This window comes from Lucilia sericata, unplaced genomic scaffold (assembly GCF_015586225.1).
Source record: "Lucilia sericata isolate MDLA Ls3-8-SP2 unplaced genomic scaffold, ASM1558622v1 Contig001286F_arrow, whole genome shotgun sequence".
NCBI lineage: Eukaryota > Metazoa > Arthropoda > Insecta > Diptera > Calliphoridae > Lucilia > Lucilia sericata.
The window spans coordinates 8,773-28,829 of record NW_023995236.1 but is presented as its reverse complement, the minus strand read 5'-3'; the positions used below and the strand labels follow the sequence as shown (position 1 = coordinate 28,829).

General features: G+C 27.2%; 1 protein-coding gene across 1 annotated transcript; it reads right to left on the bottom strand.

Annotated features, from left to right (window-relative positions):
• Nucleotides 1-6,773: 6,773 nt before the first annotated feature.
• LOC119610839 (farnesol dehydrogenase-like) lies at nt 6,774-7,776 on the bottom strand. The gene is made up of 2 exons (XM_037966226.1): nt 7,161-7,776; nt 6,774-7,099 (listed from the first exon to the last, which is right to left on the bottom strand). Exons 1-2 carry the CDS (start codon nt 7,731-7,733, stop codon nt 6,926-6,928), a joined length of 747 nt encoding a protein of 248 aa, XP_037822154.1. The 5' UTR covers nt 7,734-7,776; the 3' UTR covers nt 6,774-6,925.
• Nucleotides 7,777-20,057: the final 12,281 nt, after the last annotated feature.

The following is a 20,057-nucleotide window of genomic DNA, read 5'->3' as shown; positions in this document are numbered from 1 at the left end:
TGAACTAGAACTGAACTAGAACTGAACTAGAACTGAACTAGAACTGAACTAGAACTGAACTAGGACTGAACTGACTGAATAGAACTGAAATAGAACTGAAATAGTAACTGACTAGAATGTAACTAGAACGAAAACTAAGAACTGAACTAGAACTGAACTAGAACTGAACTAGAACTGAACTAGAACTGAACTAGAACTTGAACTAGAACTGAAGAATGAACTAGAACTGAACAGAACTGAACTAGAACTAGAACTAGACTGAACAAGAACTGAACTAGAACTGAACTAGAACTGTTCTATAAAATTAATTTCTAATTTTTCGATTTAATACATTATTGTAATAAATGAGCGATATTAGTTTATTTATTTTTTGCATATTTACTCATTCAAGCATTTAACTAGATTTTTCCCTAAAGTATTTATATTGGGTACCAGTGTGTTATGGTGACTAGAGACTACCGACTGACCTTGGGTTGAAAATGGGGGTAAGAAAAAAATAATCAAACACATACCAATATACATATTTTCATACGCACAATAGGGTGACTGCATTAGTTGAAAGTAAAAGGATTTAAGGTTTTTAATATTTAAGAATAATCTAGAGATAAAGTATTCCAGGAAATCTTGAATAAATCGGGTAATGTCTATAAAGTGAAGTATTAATTGATAACGCTCAACAACCATTGTTGGTGCCCACCTAACTTCGACATGAATTTATTTTCTACTCAACTCTAAAATATTTATTTATTTATGTTTATAAGGAAAATATTTGCTATTTTATCTAAGTATAAACGAGTAAGTATATTGAAAATGTTATTTCAGTTTGCTTAAATATGTTTGTATGTATAAAGTTTATATTTAATGTGAATGTATTTAGTTTCTTCTTTATTTTGCTAAATACTTGTGTGTATCATGGTTATTTGAACAAAATATTTGAAATTTCTCTTGATTTTCATTTTAAAATTAAGTTTAATATATTAAAGAACTACTTAAAAATAAATTTCATTTAACAGGACATAGAATCCTTTTAAAGTAACTAAATAACATTGAATTGTTGTTATAGTTATTTATGGTCTATTTGAGGAAAATTATTTAGCAAAGGATGAAATTTTTGCATTGATTAAAGAAATTTGAGTGAAGTTTTTAATTAGTATAAAATGTCTTTGATGTTTCAGGTAAGTGAGAGATATGAAGACAAGTTATGGGAGTCATGTGGATTTCGTTTTCAAAGTTAATATAAAAGGTGGACGATTATGCACAAAAATCGGGGTATAGTCGACCGCTAAACTGAGATGTCCCAAACGGAGGAGGATGAAAGGCCCTCTCAGTATGAGAAAGTCCAAGGTTAATATAATGATACGTACTCTGGGAGAAAACACAGGATCAGAGGAATATTGAGCATGTAGATAGGACAGTTAAACAGTGGCCATAATATGGCGTACAGCGGTCAAGGTATATTTCTTTGGAAGTCCTTTTAAACTTAACATGACCATAATTGTAACAGCAACAATTGTGCAGATATATAGTTGAGAGTTACGAAAATAACTTTAAATATACTCATAGATGGAATAATAAATCTGTATATTAATTAGCAAATATTAAAATTTTGTTAGAAATATTTTCTATACTAATTTTATATTAATTTTGATATATGAATTTTCATTATATTTGATATATGAATTAGCACGATTTTATTTATGGTGTTATTTTACTAAATTTAGTTTTAGTAATTTATTAACATAACCTACATAATAGCTATTTTGTTAACAAAACTTAACAATATTTCCCAGCAATTAAATACAGATTTTCCGTACACATATGAGCACGCCCATTAGTCAAACCCCACACTTAAATGCACTTATGAAACGTTTAAGAAATACATTCTAGAAACGTATTTATGACTTGAATTTCTACTTGATTTTATTACTACAACTCTAGTGACCAAAAACAATTATTTGCCAAATTCGTAAAGCAAATAATGCATCAAGTATTTTTTATTGATTAACCAGCCCAGGCCGAGGACAATTGTTACGAGAAAAAAAGTCAAAGGAAAATAACGTTACGACACATTCTTTTGTATTGTTTGATATTTTATTGTCTAAGCTTTCGACCATAAATGTTTCAGAAAATATTAACTTCCACATAAATTTCTAAAGAGTCTATTATTATTGGTCGCATATACATTCACAATACCAAAAATCACCCCCGCCAACTCCCACTTGAGGTCTCACAAGTACATGGGAAAAATTTACGATTTCTTACAATTTTAATACAATACAATCTGAGTATTCGTTGTACAATAGATGGGTCCTGCATTTTATTGGTAAACCTTATAAATACATTTACAGTTACATACGCACATACATACAAAAAATATTTAGATGTGAGTACGAATGTGTATAAGTGTATTTATGTTGGACAGTTGTTATTATTTTCAGATGGCATTCTTATGTGGAGGACAGTGGTATCGAAAAAGTATTTCGAAATGATAGGGGCTGGAGCAGTTATGATTTTATAATTACTAGAACTGAACTAGAACTGAACTAGAACTGAACTAGAACTGAACTAGAACTGAACTAGAACTGAACTAGAACTGAACTAGAACTGAACTAGAACTGAACTAGAACTGAACTAGAACTGAACTAGAACTGAACTAGAACTGAACTAGAACTGAACTAGAACTGAACTAGAACTGAACTAGAACTGAACTAGAACTGAACTAGAACTGAACTAGAATAACTAGAACTGAACTAGAAACTGAACTAGAACTGAACTAAACTGAACCTATAACTGAACTAGAACTGAACTAGAACTGAACTAGAACTGAACTAGAACTGAACTAGAACTGAACTAGAACTGAACTAGAACTGAACTAGAACTGAACTAGAACTGAACTAGAAATGAACTAGAACTGAACTAGAACTGAACTAGAAACTGAACTAGAACTGAACTAGAACTTAAACTAGAACTGAAACTAGAACTGAACTAGAACTGAACTAGAACTGAACTAGAACTGAACTAGAACTGAACTAGAACTGAACTAGAACTGAACTAGAACTGAACTAGAACTGAACTAGAACTGAACTAGAACTGAACTAGAAACTGAACTAGAACTGAACTAGAACTGAACTAGAACTGAACTAGAACTGAACTAGAAACTGAACTAGAACTGAACTAGAACTGAACTAGAACTGAACTAGAACTGAACTAGAACTGAACTGAACTGAACTAGATCTGAACTAGAACTGAACTAGAACTGAACTAGAACTGAACTAGAACAGAACTAGAACTGAACTAGAACTGAACTAGAACTGAACTAGAACTGAACTAGAACTGAACTAGAACTGAACTAGAAACTGAACTAGAACTGAACTAGAACTGAACTAGAACTGAACTAGAACTGAACTAGAACTGAACTAGAACTGAACTAGAACTGAACTAGAACTGAACTAGAACTGAACTAGAACTGAACTAGAACTGAACTAGAACTGAACTAGAACTGAACTAGAACTGAACTAGAACTGAACTAGAACTGAACTAGAACTGAACTAGAACTGAACTAGAACTGAACTAGAACTGAACTAGAACTGAACTAGAACTGAACCAGAACTGAACTAGAACTAAATTAGAACTAACCTAGAACTGAACAATATACTTAGATCTGGTAATACTTTTACTTGTTTATAAATTATTGCTTTTTAAGTCCCACTGTTTATTGTTGCTAGAAAACGACTTTATTAAATGTCATCTAAAGCAATGATTTCCTAAATTAACCCGAAAGTATGGCCGAATATAATAACTATAATAATACGTATAAGAAGAAGTAAAATCAAGAAGCAAAAACCGAAAATAAAATATTTTCTGTAGCATATTTAAGCTTTTTTCCAAAAGAACCTTTTTCCTGTTAAATGCTTAAGAAATGCCACAACATGTGTGACAACCGGATATACATACAACTAGAGATGTACACATAAAGAGGAGTGTCAAATTGTTAGTGTATGTGTGTGTTGAGTAAAATTAAAGGACATTTTTATTGTTTCTTTCATTAGAAATTATGGTTTACATTGTAATAAGTATGTGGAAGCCTCTAAGAATGTATGTCCTTTTCTAAGATCCTATTTGCAATTTATTGTTTTTTTCTAACTTATGTATAAATAATTTCCGTTGCCAAATGTGCCATAATAATGATATACTTAATGAAAAAACAACAAAATGTAAGCAATTTATCTGTACTTTGTATGTACGAGTGTTAAATAACTATTTAAGTCTTGAGAGGAATTTTAAGTTTCTGAAGTCTTTTAGAGAAACTTGAAGGATTTTGGTACCTTTGACATTTAAAAACTTAACATCCTGTTTAGATAGCATCAGTCCAGATTTCCAACATTTTGGATTGAGTTTTAATTTAACCATGAAAGTTTTTCCAATTGGTTTACATATTTTAAACTTAATATGAGCTATAATACTAATATGGTTTACAAGATATCAACATGTTATTATTTTCGTCTTCTTTCGTATATTTGCTGTCATTTTCGTTTTAGTATAACACATTTCCATAATCGATAGTAATTTGAATTTATTTAAGTTATAAAATAATATTTAAGTTGTAAATAATATTCCCTTAACAATAACGCACATCATGTTTGTTATTTTCAGTTGTTTGTAAAGACGTCTTAAATTTTAACGCCCCTTTCTTCATAAACGTTTTCATTTCATTTTATTTCATTTTTTGTTTTTGTAAATTTTTTTGACAATATGTTTGTTTGACATTTAAAGGAAAAATACATTACATTTTCTGCACACATTGCAAAAACCAAAAAAAAAAGAACATATTATTAAGTATATGTATTCAAGTAAATTTGAATGACGGCATATATAAATAAAGCTTGTTTATGTACATTTTATATTCATTTTAAAATTCGCTTTTACTTCCTATACTTTCTTTTAAAGTAATCTTTCGCGTTTACTTTTTATGTTTTTTTGGTTTCTTTGTAAAATACACCACCAGACTTACATATTTTCGTTAATGGTAGTACGGGCTGCTAAGCATCAACAATATTCACTCTGACATAGATTTAAATGGCCTGACTTGGTGAATTTTAAATAAATGCGGGGTCCCTAATCACAGCCACAATATAATTGTGTTAACAAATGTTTGTTGCCGTTTCCTTATTGTTATACATTTCTTTTTTTCATATAATATTTTGTTTTATATCACTTTACAAGTTATATTTGTTTAGTTTCCATTGTTGGTGGTATTTTTCTAGAGATGCAAGATTTGAAGGCATAAGTCGAATATGTTGCTAATAATTGGTGCATAAAGACAGAGATAGATGATTTTGGTGACCGATTCAGTTTTCCGAAAAGCAGATGTTCGGAGATTATGGAAAAAGGGAACCTCTTAGCACAACCGAATAGCGACCCGATCTATCGAGCGATGCGAGCGAGCGAGCGAGGAGAGCGAGCGAGCGAGCGAGCGAGCGAGCGAGCGAGCGAGCGAGCGAGGCGAGCGAGCGAGCGAGGCGAGCGAGCGAGCGAGCGAGCGAGCGAGCGAGCGAGCAGCGAGCTAGCGAGCGAGCGAGCGAGCGAGCGAGCGAGCGAGCGAGAGAGCGAGCGAGCAGCGAGCGAGCGAGCGAGCGAGCGAGCGAGCGAGCGAGCGAGCGAGCGAGCGAGCGAGGCGAGCGAGCGAGCGAGCGAGCGAGCGAGCGAGCGACGAGCGAGGAGCGAGCGAGCGAGCGAGCGAGAGCGAGAGCGAGAGGCGAGCGAGAGCGAGCGAGCGAGCGAGCGAGAGCGAGCGACGAGCGAGCGAGGAGCGAGCGAGCGAGCGAGCGAGCGAGGCGAGCGAGCGAGCGAGCGAGCGAGCGAGCGAGCGAGCGAGCGAGCGAGCGAGCGAGCGAGCGAGCGAGCGAGCGAGCAGCGAGAGCGAGAGAGCGAGCGAGGAGCGAGAAGCGAGCGAGCGAGCAGCGAGCGAGCGAGCGAGCGAGCAGCGAGCGAGCGAGCGAGGAGCGAGCGAGCGAGCGAGCGAGCAGCGAGAGAGCGAGCGAGCGAGCGAGCGAGCGAGCGAGCGAGCGAGCGAGCGAGCGAGCGAGCGAGCGAGCGAGCGAGCGAGCGAGCGAGAGCGAGCGAGCGAGAGCGAGCGAGAGAGCGCGAGCGAGCGAGCGAGCGAGCGAGCGAGCGAGCGAGCGAGCGAGCGAGCGAGCGAGCGAGCGAGCGAGCTAGCGAGCGAGCGAGCGAGCGAGCGAGCGGAGCTATCATCTATCTAGGATCTATCTATCTATCGAGTTCTTTATCGATCTATCTATCTATCTATCTATCTATCTATCTATCTATCTATCTATCTATCTATCTATCTATCTATCTATCTATCTATATATCTATCTATCTATCTATCTATCTATCTATCTATCTATCTATCTATCTATCTATCTATCTATCTATCTATCTATCTATCTATCTATCTATCTATCTATCTATCTATAACTATTTTTAATCGCCTATCGACATGCAATTTTACAACTATGCTGTAGGGTTACACAACATTTATGTATTTGTAATAAAAAGCTTAGATAATTTATTATCATACCCAATGAATTCACGTAAAAATAAATTTGCTCATTTTTATTTCACTTTTTTTTTTAAACTTCATATTTATTTGTAACCGGGGGATTTTGTTCGTTTCAAGTTTCATTACGTTTGGTTTGTTTACTGTTAAGCTTAATGGCGGCAACGTTTATTAAAGCAGCTTGTTAATATTCTAAGAACATATAAACAAAAGAAACTTTTTAAAATATATATTTTTCAAATAATAGATTATATTTGTCTATATTATTTAATTTAAAAAATAGTTAACTGAACCACGATTAACAAACTAATGACAAATTGGAAACATAATAATAATTTGATTTTGTATTTGTAAGGAATTTATAAATCAAAACATTTCCCCAACTGGTTTAATAGTCATTTCATGTATTTGAACATGAGGTGGTGTGGAGAGCACGTATACAACTCCTTGTGCTATATCCTCTGGTTTTAACATAGCTGCCACAGTATGTTTCATGCTATCGGGTATAATTTCAGTTTCAGTAGCACCAGGACTTATGCTCTACAAAATAACCATACAAATCGATAAAGAATTTTAAAAACAAATCTTTAACTGAACTTACAGTTATTTTTATTCTAGTACCCAATCCCTTAAATTCCTGCCTGTAAATTTCTGTTATGGCTGTGATGGCAAACTTAGAAGGTGCATATATATTATTGTCGGGTAAGTAATTGGGTAAACATCTAACACGATGTCCCGATATACTATTAAGCAATATAACATGACCATCAAAATTGCGTTCCTTCATTGATTTAAAAGCTCTCTGGGTGCAATATACTACACCCATAACATTGGTTTGTAAAACTTTTTGTATTTCTTCAGGATTTCCTGTAGATAATTTTCCCTTACTCATGCAGCCAGCATTATTGACTAAAATATCAACTCCACCATAAAGGGAGATGATTTGATCGAAAGCTTTATTAACCGATTTCCAACTGGATACATCACATTGTAAAGCCGTTAGTTTGGATTGTAAATTTACGGGCAATTGTTGTTTTATATCGTTTACTCTCTCAACTCTTCGAGCCAGACCCACAACTTGTAAACCGTTTTTGACGAGATCTCTAACAATAGCAGCTCCTATACCTGAACTGGCTCCTGTAACTACTGCCACTTTATTTTGCCAACGTTCCATGATTTATTTTTTTAGTTATTAATAGTTTGAACGTTTTTTTAATACTGTCGAATTTTAAGTATTTTTACAAAATATTATATTATTTTTATTATTTCATTTGTTTATTACTTATCTGTAGGTCATGAAAGTATTCTTAAAGATAAGGTACTTTTGATTATAATTGTGCAGGTACATACGTACATACATATGTTTGTATAAAGTATTATAAATATTCTTTTTATAGAACATAAATAAATTTTTTTTTATAGAAAATTTTCGATTACTTTTCTTTTTATAGAAAATTTTGATTAATTTTCTTTTTATAGAATAGCATTTATAGGTAATTTATTGTAATTTTTTTTTTTTTTAATGTTGAAATGATTTGTTAATAAGGAGTAATTTGTTAATGATATTTAACTGAGTGATTTAAATTTTTTTGTTGGTAATTGTTTTCAAATACTTAAAACTCTATAATTATTGATATATATGCGTTGAATAACTTGTTTAAATGATACCTTGTCCATATGCTTGTTGATTTCTATTTGTATTAACTTTAAATTTAGTATTTTTTTTTTTTTTGCTTTAAAAAAGACTGCTTGTTAGATTTTATTTATATACACCATTAAATATAAAATTTACATATACTTCATTCAGCTCATCTCATTATATGCTAAAATGTCCTATATTATTATTATAATTATTTTTTTTACATTTTTTTAACTTTAATTTATATTCTTTATTTATTTACTTTTATTATTATTGTTATTTTATTAAAATTGAATGTTGTCTAATTAAGTAGTGTTATTGGATCCGATTATGGCCTTTGGCTAGGATTCTGTATAAGAATGAATAAACTAAACTAAAATTTTCGATGAATTTTCTTTTTATAGGAAATTTTCGAGGAATTTTCTTTTTATTGGAAATTTTCGAGTAATTTTTTTTTATAGAAAATTTTCGATAAATGTTCTTTTTATAGAAATTTTCGAGGAATTTTCTTTTTATAGGAAATTTTCGAGGAATTTTCTTTTTATTGGAAATTTTCGAGTAATTTTCTTTTTATAGAAAATTTTCGAGGAATTTAGTTTTATAGAAAATTTTTGAGGTATATACTTTTAAAGAAAATTTTCGATTAATTTTCATTTGGTAGAAAATTTTCGAATTATTTTCTTTTTATAGAAAATTTTCGAGGAATATTCTTCTAACATTTGTGTTTAACTGTATTTATGAAAGAAATTAAAAAAAATTTCTGTTTATGAAACTTAAACAAATTTTGAGATATAGAAACTTAATACTATCAAAAGTTTATCTATTCATCTTCTTACTTTTTTTTACTCTTTTAAATTAAATTGAAAAATAGAAAGAAAAACTTCTAATTGCATTAAGTGTTCAGTAACAAGTTGTATGTGGCGTCTTGTGGTTGTGTTGCAAAAAACCATATCTCTCATGGTTTGTTTTTCTTTTCAATTCTAAATTTCAATTTCATTAAAACTCAGTTGTTGTATGTTTAGCAAAAAAAAAAAAGAAATTTAATTATTTTTTACGTTAATTTATGTTTTGTGTATGTCGGTCTGTCTGTCCATCTATCTGTAACATTAGTTAAGTGCAACTGCTGTGTGGATGTCAGTGTTGTCGTTGTTTGCATCCGTCCAACAAAACTAAACAATGGCTGGCACATTTGCCATCTTTTTCAACAGGAAACTTAAGAAACAAGACAACATTATTTATCTTTATTTACCTTAACGATGAATAGCTTGGGAATGAATAGTGGCCAAATACACGCCCTCTTAATTTATAAGCATTGCATTAGTGAATTGTTGAGGATGCACTTGGAAAAATTTACAAAATTTTATATGAAATAAATTGGAATGTTTTAAATTAAAAGTGAAGTTTTTTTTATTAAATGACCACGATCCTTAATCATATTAACCCCTAATCCTTTTTATGGTTTTCTATAGTTAATATATTTTTTACATTTCTGTTTAATTTTAGTTTTTTTTTTATAATTTAATGAGTGTATTTACGCACGTAGAAGGAAGGATGTCAGCAGAATCCTCTTCCAACAATGACAACAATGTTATAAAATGTTTAGATGTTTTTCCCCGGGATGAAGATGAAAAACGAAAAAAAAAACTACGAAATGTAACACCATAAAAATTAGAAAAAAATTGAATAACAAGTAAGTAGTAAAAGAGGGTCGTGACCGATCACAGAGTATCTTACAGCAATGTTCTAAATACGCAGGATAATGTAATGATTTGATTCGTAGATACTTATGACAAAAAAAATAATGGAAAATTTTCCATAAAAATTTTTGATAAGTTTTCTTTTTACAGAAAATTTTCGATAAATTTTCTTTTTAAAGGAAATTTTTTTATATTTATTTTTTTATTTTATTTTATAAAAATTTTCTATAAATTTTCTTTTCAAGAAAATTTTCGATAAATTTTCTTCTTATAGAAAATTTTCGATAAATTTTCTTCTTATGGAAAATTTTCGATAAGTTTTCTTTTGATAGAAAATTTTCGATGAGTTTTCTTTTGATATAAAATTTTCGATGAGTTTTCTTTTGATATAAAATTTTCGATAAATTCTCTTTTTATAGAAAATTTTCGATAAATTCTCTTTTTATAGAAAATTTTCGATAAATTCTCTTTTTATAGAAAATTTTCGATAAATTCTCTTTTTATAGAAAATTTTCGATAAATTCTCTTTTCATAGAAAATTTTCGATAAATTCTCTTTTTATAGAAAATTTTCGATAAATTCTATTTTTGTACAAAATTTGCGATAAATTCTATTTTTGTACAAAATTTGCGATAAATTATCTTATTATACAAAATTTTCGATAAATTATCTTTTTATACAATATAATTCTCTTTTATAGAAAATTTTCGATAAATTCTCTTTTTATAGAAAATTTTCGATAAATTCTCTTTTTATAGAAAATTTTCGATAAATTCTTTTTTTATAGAAAATTTTCGATAAATTCTCTTTTTATAGAAAATTTTCGACAAATTCTCTTTTTATAGAAAATTTTCGACAAATTCTCTTTTTCTACAAAATTGTCGATAAATTCTCTTTTTATACAAAATTGTCGATAAATTCTCTTTTTAAAGAAAATCTTCAATGAATTCTCTTTTTATAGAAAATCCTTGATAAATTCTCTTTTTAAAGAAAATCCTTGAAAATTTCTCTTTTTATAGAAAATCTTCGATGAATTCTCTTTTTATAAAAAATCTTCGATAAATTCTCTTTTTATAGAAAATCTTCGATGAATTCTCTTTTTATAGAAAATTTTCGATAAATTCCGTTTTTTTTGAAAATCTTCGATAAATTCTCTTTTTATAGAAAATTTCCGATAAATTCTCTTTTTATAGAAAATTTTCGATAAATTTATTTTTTATAGAAATTTTCGATAAAGTGCATTTTTTTATAGAAAATTTTCGATAAATTTCCATTTTTGATATAAAATTTTTCGATAAATTTCCCTTTTTCATAGAAAATATTCGCCAAAATTCCTTTTTTCACAGAAAATATTCGATAAATTCAATTTTTTATGACAAATTTTCGATAGATTTCCTTTTTTTTTTACAAAATATTCGATAAAATTCCTTTTTTTTACAGCAAATATTCGATAAATTTCTTTTTTTATAGACATTTTTCGATAAATTTATTTTTTTATAGAAAAATTTTAGATAAATTTTCCTTTTTATAGACAATTTACGATAAATCTACAAAGAATTTCAATAAATTTTCTTTTTGTAAAGACATTTTGATAAACTTTGTTTTTTATATAAAATATTCGATAAATTTTCTTTTCTATAGAAAATATTTGATAAATTGTCGATATTTTTTTTTCTTATAGAAGTGTTTAGCAATGTAATTTTTGAATTTTTTTTCTTATAGATAAAATTGTTAAATTTTTTTTGCCTAAAATTTTTGATTTTTTGTCTTTTTTGTAGACGATTTTCTTTTTTGTAAAGAATTTTTCAATAATTTAACTTTTTAATGGAAAATTTTCGATTGAGTTTTAGTCTATAGAAAATTTTAGATAAATGGTAATTGAGACCCTTTTTTGTGATGTAGGGGCATAAAAATACACATTAACTTTAGTGGTACTGAACAGGAAGAAAAACAACTACAAACACTAAAGTCATCAACGTCAGCAACTTTAAGTAAATTTTCTAAAGCGTTAATTTTTGTACGTCTGTCTTTCTGTTTGTTTTGTTCCATTGTTGTTAAAAAATAAACTTAACAAAATAATTTAAGGTCTTTTTTATCTTCTCGTGCACTTTAACGAAACAATAATAAAATTGTTTCAGTTAAAATTACTCATGTGTTTTTGTGAAAAAATGGGTTAAAACTTTTAAAACTAAAGTAACCGCAACCAAGAGAAAAAAAAAACGCGAAAAATAAACAACGAAAACAGTTTAAAAATAAGTAACAGAAACTAACTTGTAATAATGTTACTTATTTTACTGTTGTCGTTCTTGTGGTAGTGAATGCGGTGGCTTTTGTTGCTGAAACTGATGCAACTGCAGCCATCACTTGTTAAAATCATGTTTTAGTATAAAAGAGCTTAAAGCGTAAAATAGCGAAGTTGTATATGTTGCTGTTGATTTTTACTGCATTCAAACAAAGAATTTTAAGAATTCAAGTCGTTTTTTCTACTTTTACTTGTGATGAAATGAATTTTGTATTTTAAATAAAGTTCAAGGATATTGTTGAGAGTAGAAGATTATGGTATATCACACATATATTTTCATACACAATAATTTAATAGTTCCTGTTCTCTCAGGAGAAGGTTGAGGGGAAGTAAGCTAGAATTAGCTTTGAACATTTAGATAGTATTCCCTAGATGGTGAGATCATCGAACTTGTTTACGACTTTAAAATCTATTTGGGCTTTATGTTAAGCTTCACGATTTCTATTCCCTTTGAAATTTCTTTTTCATAAGTAAAGGAATCCTTCCACTTTCTTTTATAACTTTTTATAAAAATAATTTCACTTCTAAAGTGATTCAAAGAATACGAAAAATTTTTTTATTAAAAACAAAAACTAGAAGTACAAAGAAAACAAAAACGTAGAAGAAAAAAACAGTTTAAAGTTAATGAAGCTTCATTAATGAGACCATGAAATAATGCTTGTAATCATACTTTTTTCCATTTTGTTTTCACTTTTTTTCAGCATATCTTTACAATTCTCATGTTCCAAGAATAATATAACATTGTAATACACCATTAGTTTCTTGTATTTTTATTCCGTTCCGTTTTTTTTTTTTGCTTTTAACTGACTTTTGGACAGTACAAAATATTACGATTATAAAAATTAAGTTGAAGATGTTATAAAAGTACAGACTTGCAGACAGATAAAGAAAAACTGAAATAAATCAACATAAATTATGCGTATTTTTGCTAAGGAGTTGGGGCAGTCTTAATAATAATTGGCTGGCGAAAAAAGAGAACATTTAACATTTTTGTATATAAATAAAATAAAAAGATTTTAATAAATGTTTTCTCTTTTTTTCTTGTGATTATTCCAATTTAGATATGATTTAACATCTTTGAAGATTTATCAATTTTATGGTTTCGTTAGGAATTTTAAACAATTTTAACATTTTTTTGATTGTCTTAACGCCTTAATAAATGATTTTTATTATACCCTACACCACTTTAGTGGGGAGGGTATATTGGGTTTCTGTTGATGTTTGTAACGCACAATAATACTGGTCCTATACCCTCCATAAAGTGTACCAATCGGCTTAGAATAATTTTCTAAGTCGATTTAGCTATGTCCGTCTGTCCGTCCGTCCATGTAAACCTTGTACTCAAACTAAAGGTCGCAATTTTGAAGATAATTCAATAAAATTTGGTAAATTATCTTCTATAGCACTAGAAATGAAGCCTATTGAAAGGGGTTATTATGATCGGTCCATTATTTCACCTAGCCCTCATACAACTGAACCCCTGATTAGGGCCTGTAAACTTTGTAATCAAACTACAGGTCGCCCCCAAATTGGGCATTTAAGTTCATAGTTATGTTTAATATACTCGTATCTCGACAAAAAGCTGCAAAACCAAGTTCTATACTAGCCTTAATGAATATTATAATTATATGACCTCATTTGACCCTAGCTCCTACACAAAGCCCTCTCCAAAATTTGACTAACTGTCCACGATTTTATTCAACAATAAATGGCTTAAGTATTATATGGTCGGCCTCGCCGGACTATAATTTCTTACTTGTTTTTTATTATGCACATTAACACACTATGAATTAAGAAACGAGAGGATAAGAACAAGACAATGTTGTCAAAATTTCTTTCATTGGAAAATTTATCCAAAACTTTCTAAAAGAAACTAATTTATCCGAATTTTTGTTAAAAAACTAAATTTACCCGAAAATAACTATAAAAACAAATTTATCCAAAATTTTCTAAAAAGAGAATTTATCGAAAATTTTTTATAAAAATTCATTAAAAAGAGAATTTATCGAAAATTTTCTATAAAAATAATATTTATCGAAAATTTTCATTAATAAGAGAATTTATCGAAAATTTTCTATAAAAAGAAAGTTTATCGAAGTCCTTCTATAAAAAGAAAATTTATTGAGAACTTTCTATAAAAAGAAAATTTATCGAAATCTTTCTATAAAAAGAAAATTTATCGAAATCTTTCTATAAAAAGAAAATTTATCGAAATCTTTCTATAAAAAGAAAATTTATCGAAATCTTTCTATAAAAAGAAAATTTATCGAAATCTTTCTATAAAAAGAAAATTTATCGAAATCTTTCTACAAAAAGAAAATTTTATCGAAAACTTTCTATAAAAAGAAAATTTTATCGAAAACTTTCTATAAAAAGAAAATTTTTTCGAAAACTTTCTATAAAAGAAAATTTTATCGAAAATTTTCTATAAAAAGAAAATTTTATCGAAAATTTTCTATAAAAAGAAAATTTTATCGAAAATTTTCTATAAAAAGAAAATTTTATCGAAAATTTTCTATAAAAAGAAAATTTGATCGAAAATTTTCTATAAAAAGAAAATTTGATCGAAAATTTTCTATAAAAAGAAAATTTATAGAAAATTTTCTATTAAAAGAAAATTTAATGAAAATTTTCTATAAAAATTTATCGTAAATTTTCTATAAAAAGGAAATTTATCGTAAATTTTAAAAAATTTATAAAAGAAAATTTATCGAAAATTTTCTATAAAAAGAAAGAAATCTATCAAAAATTTTCTATACGCTTAGTGGCGTATGAATTTTCTATAAAAAGAAAATTTATCGAAAATCTTTTCTAAGTATTAAATATGTCAAAAGCTCATAAAACAAAAATATGCAACGTACTAGTAAAAACGAAAAAATTAAAATTCAATCCAAATTTTTTTAAAGGAAAATTGTTCAAGTTCCTAACCAATCAATCTCGTAATAAAAAAATTTTATCGAAAATTTTGTTTAAGTATAAAATTTAACAACAATCATCTCCCAAAACTCCCGGGTATTATTCCATACGCAACTAAGCGTATAAATATTTTATATTTTTTTGTACTAAAACGTGGCTATAATTTCTTACTTTCTTTTTCATATTTACAATTCTTTATTGTATCCAGTCATCTCTATTCATTCCACTCTCTTCAACTATTGTTATTTGTTGTAATAATTCTTTTTGTATATATTTTATTTTCTTTTTCTATTTTCATTTGTAAAAATAATCTGTCACGTTCTCGTTAATCACTGTATTATGTACGCATTAAAATTTTAATGTCAAATTACTTGAAATGACCTAAATACAAAAAAAAAAAAAAAAAATCCTCACAGCACAAGACATAGGAAAAGCGAAAAAAATGTGTTTGCAGTGAAATAGATAACATACAAAAGACATAGATGTAGCGTGAGGGATAAAGGCAAGAGAGGGAGAAGTTGTGATTACTAAGTAGAATAATGATAATAAAGTGTTTATTATCACACAATAAGTTTGTTTGTTGATTATTTTATTCTTTCGTCCTTGGTGAGAGTGAGTTTGTATGAGTATGGTAAATTTATTTAAATTATTTTTTTTTTGTCTGGAACATTAAATCATTAGAAGTCAAAATGATTAACAGCTTTAATGTTCTAGATTTTAATTCGGTGCCATTTTTTTTGTTCTAATTTATTTTATTAGATTAATTTTAAGTTAGTTAAGAGTTAAAAGAGAATTAATTTAGAGCATGATCGTAGCTATGAGTTAAGATTTGTTTGAAAATAATGTAAATGAGTATTGCATATCGTAAGGCGCATCTAATGTAAAAACGTGTAACCACATCCTATTTTTTATTATTTAACATATAATTTTACCTTCGGTGTATGTTTTTATAGTTTTATATATTTTTTATATAAAAAAAAATATTTTTTTTTGTTATTGAACAATTAACCTTAAGTAATTGCAAGGATAATGTTATTTTATATCAAATCATAAAAAACTATATTTACTTTATAACCCTCATTAGGGGGTACTCTCTACTTGACAGAGTTTTTTTAAAATATTAAAACAACTAACAAACGTTACTTGTTTCTTAGCTCTTTACTCGATTATTTTCCAAAATAAAACAAACTTCATAAAAACAAATATTTATTTGCTGAAATCATCTATATTTATATAAACTTAACAACTTACTTATATCACCGATTTTTTTAAGGAAAATATTAGTTTGCAGTTCACTAACCCCTTTTGACCATGTTAACCCATTTTATTGTTTATTTATTTATTTAAGATTTGTATTGGCATCATATTACTTGGTTTCTAAACGAATTGAAAGATTTTTCTTATGATTGCTAACCTAATGTTAGTCTTCATAACAAGTAGAGAGAAAAAAGCTGATCAAGCGTACAATTGCATTTTGAAAAACTTATTCAAGCACAAATTCTAATAAAACAAATATTTTTCGTATTTTTCTACAAAAAACAGATGGCTTTGAGTAAGTGATTATGGCTGTAAAAGGAATTTAAAGAAAAAATTCTTTAAAAATAAAACTTCAATGAAAAGAAAATTTGCTTTCAAAAAAAAAAAAAAAAAACAATACATGTAAAAATTTAACGAAAATTTTCTATGAAAAGAAATTTTAACGAAAATTTTCTATGAAAAGAAAATTTAACGAAAATTTTCTATAAAAAGAAAATTTAACGAAAATTTTCTATACAAAGAAAATTTAACGAAAATTTTCTAGAAAAAGAAAATTTTTTATTAAAAAAAAATTTAACGAAAATTTTCTATAAAAATAAAGTTTAACGAAAATTTTCTATAAAAAAAAATTTAACGAAAATTTTCTATAAAAAGAAAATTCAACGAAAATTTTCTATAAAAAGAAAATTTAACGAAAATTTTCTATAAAAAGAAAATTTAACGAAAATTTTCTATAAAAAGAAAATTTAACGAAAATTTTCTATAAAAAGAAAATTTAACGAAAATTTTCTATAAAAAGAAAATTTAACGAAAATTTTCTATAAAAATAAAGTTTAACGAAAATTTTCTATAAAAAGAAAATTTAACGAAAATTTTCTATAAAAAGAAAATTTAACGAAAATTTTCTATAAAAAGAAAATTTAACAAAAATTTTCTATAAAAAGAAAATTCAACGAAAATTTTCTATAAAAAGAAAATTTTCTATAAAAAGAAAATTTAACGAAAATTTTCTATAGAAAGAAAATTTAACGAACATTTTCTATAAAAAGAAAATTTAACGAAAATTTTCTATAAAAAGAAAATTTAACGAGAAATTTCTATAAAAAGAAAATTTAACGAACATTTTCTATAAAAAAAATTTAACGAAAATTGTCTATAAAAAGAAAATTTTTTATAGAAAGAAAATTTAACTAAAATTTTCTATAAAAAGAAAACTGAACAAAGATTTTCTATAAAAAGAGAACTGAACGAACATTTTCTATAAATTTTAACGAAAATTTTCTATAAAAAGAAAATATAACATAAATTTTCTATAAAAAAAAATAAAAAGAAAATTTAACGAAAATTTTCGATAAAAAGAAAATTTAACGAAAATTTTCGATAAAAAGAAAATTTAACGAAAATTTTCGATAAAAAGAAAATTTAACGAAAATTTTCGATAAAAAGAAAATTTATCGAAAATTTTCTATAAAAAGAAAATTTAACGAAAATTTTCTATAAAAAGAAAATTTAACGAAAATTTTCTATGAAAAAATTTATTAAAAAAATGTTCTTTAATATGTATGTATGTATATCAGTGCAAACTTTCGTTATTAGTCAGTAAAATGTTTTGGCAATAAAAACATCAATACTTAGTTCAAAACTGTTTAAATAAGTGAAGGAAAAAACATTGACCGAAGGGCAATTTAAACCCTTTTATTTAATCAAGAGATTTTTCAGAAAATAGTGTTGTAAGCATGACTAACCATAAAGTATTAAAATAAGTAGATTTAGCAGATGTACTCTATTTAACTTAAGGAAATATTTAGTATAAATGTACATATATAAATATTTTGCACCTAAGCGTATAAATATTTTTTAACATTTAATATTCCTCATACGCTCAGTATTTCAAACAGTAAAATCTTTTAAAAGATTTTTCTTTTAATTTTTTGTAATTTTATCAAAACTTGTGTTCAATTTTCGACTGCATTACCAACAACATGATGAACAAACAATGCCAGTAAACGTACATATAACCAAATATACCTCCCGGGTTAGTAAAATGCAGTCATGTGAGAATTTTTCCAAAATGAACACACACTCGCTTACATTCTCATAACACAAACTATGATAAGAATACAGAATTTTTTTTTCTGTTTCGTTCGTTCGATTTTCACATATCCTGAGGAGTTGAACAAAGATAATTTCAAATGTGTGTAGCAACTAAGATTTTTTCTCTTTTGTTTTTGACATTGAGTGTTAATAAAATCACTCATACGCCATGTGGTGTCATTAAATTATTTTCTATTCTGTTTTTAGTTTGTGAGCAACATTTTTGGGAAAGAAATGGTCACTAATATAATATAAACGAAATTTAAAGGAAGGGAAATATGAAAAGGTTGTGAAAGAATCAAAATGTTTGGCTGGTTTGGTGTTTAAATTAATGCTTCAATGAAACTGTAACGAAATTTAATAGAAAATTTTCAATAAATTCTCTTTTTATAGAAAATTTTCGATAAACCCTCTATTTATAGAAAATGTTCGATAAATTCTCTTTTTATAGAAAATTTTCGATAAATTTTTTTTCTTTTTGTAGAAAATTTTCGATAAATTTTCTTTTTGTAGAAAATTTTCGATAAATTTTCTTTTTGTAGAAAATTTTCGATAAACCCTCTATTTATAGAAAATTTTCGTTTTATGGAACGTTTTCGATAAATTCTCTTTTAACAGAAAGTTTTCGATATATTCTCTTTTTATAGAAAATTTTCGATAAATTCTCTTTTTATACAAAATTTTCGATAAATTCTATTTTTATAGAAAATTTTCGATAAATTCTATTTTTATAGAAAATTTTCGATAAATTCTATTTTTATAGAAAATTTTCGATAAATCCTATTTTTATAGAAAATTTTCGATAAATTCTCTATTTTATAGAAAATTTTCGATAAATTCTCTATTTTATAGAAAATTTTTGATAAATTCTCTATTTTATAGAAAATTTTCGATAAATTCTCTATTTTATAGAAAATTTTCGATAAATTCTCTATTTTATAGAAAATTTTCGATAAATTCTCTATTTTATAGAAAATTTTCGATAAATTCTCTATTTTATAGAAAATTTTTGATAAATTCTCTATTTTATAGAAAATTTTCGATAAATTCTCTATTTTATAGAAAATTTTCGATAAATTCTCTATTTTATAGAAAATTTTCGATAAATTCTCTATTTTATAGAAAGAAAATTTTAGAAAAATTCTCTTTTTATAAAAAGAAAATTTTAGAAAAATTCTCTTTTTATAGAAAGAAAATTTTAGAAAAATTATTTTTTTATAGAAAATTTTCGAAAAATACTCTTTTTATAGAAAATTTTCGATAAACCCTCTATTTTCTCTTTATGGAACGTTTTCGATAAATTCTCTTTTAACGGAAAGTTTTCGATAAATTCTCTTTTTATAGAAAATTTTCGATAAATTCTCTTTATATGGAAAATTTTCGATAAATTCTCTTTTTATAGAAAATTTTCGATAAATTCTATTTTTATAGAGAATTTTCGATAAATTCTCTATTTTATAGAAAATTGTCGATAAACCCTCTATTTATAGAAAATTTTCTCTTTATGGAACGTTTTCGATAAATTCTCTTTTTATAGATAATGTCCGATACAATTCTCTTTTTATAGGTAATTTCCGATAAAATTCCCGATAA

Excerpts from the sequence above, each read along its gene's own strand:
- LOC119610839 (XM_037966226.1), bottom strand. The coding sequence starts at position 7,733 with ATGGAACGTTGGCAAAATAAAGTGGCAGTAGTTACAGGAGCCAGTTCA. Across the intron at positions 7,100-7,160 it reads GTACTAGAATAAAAATAACT|AGCATAAGTCCTGGTGCTAC; the intron begins GTAAGTTCAGTT and ends GTTATTTTGTAG.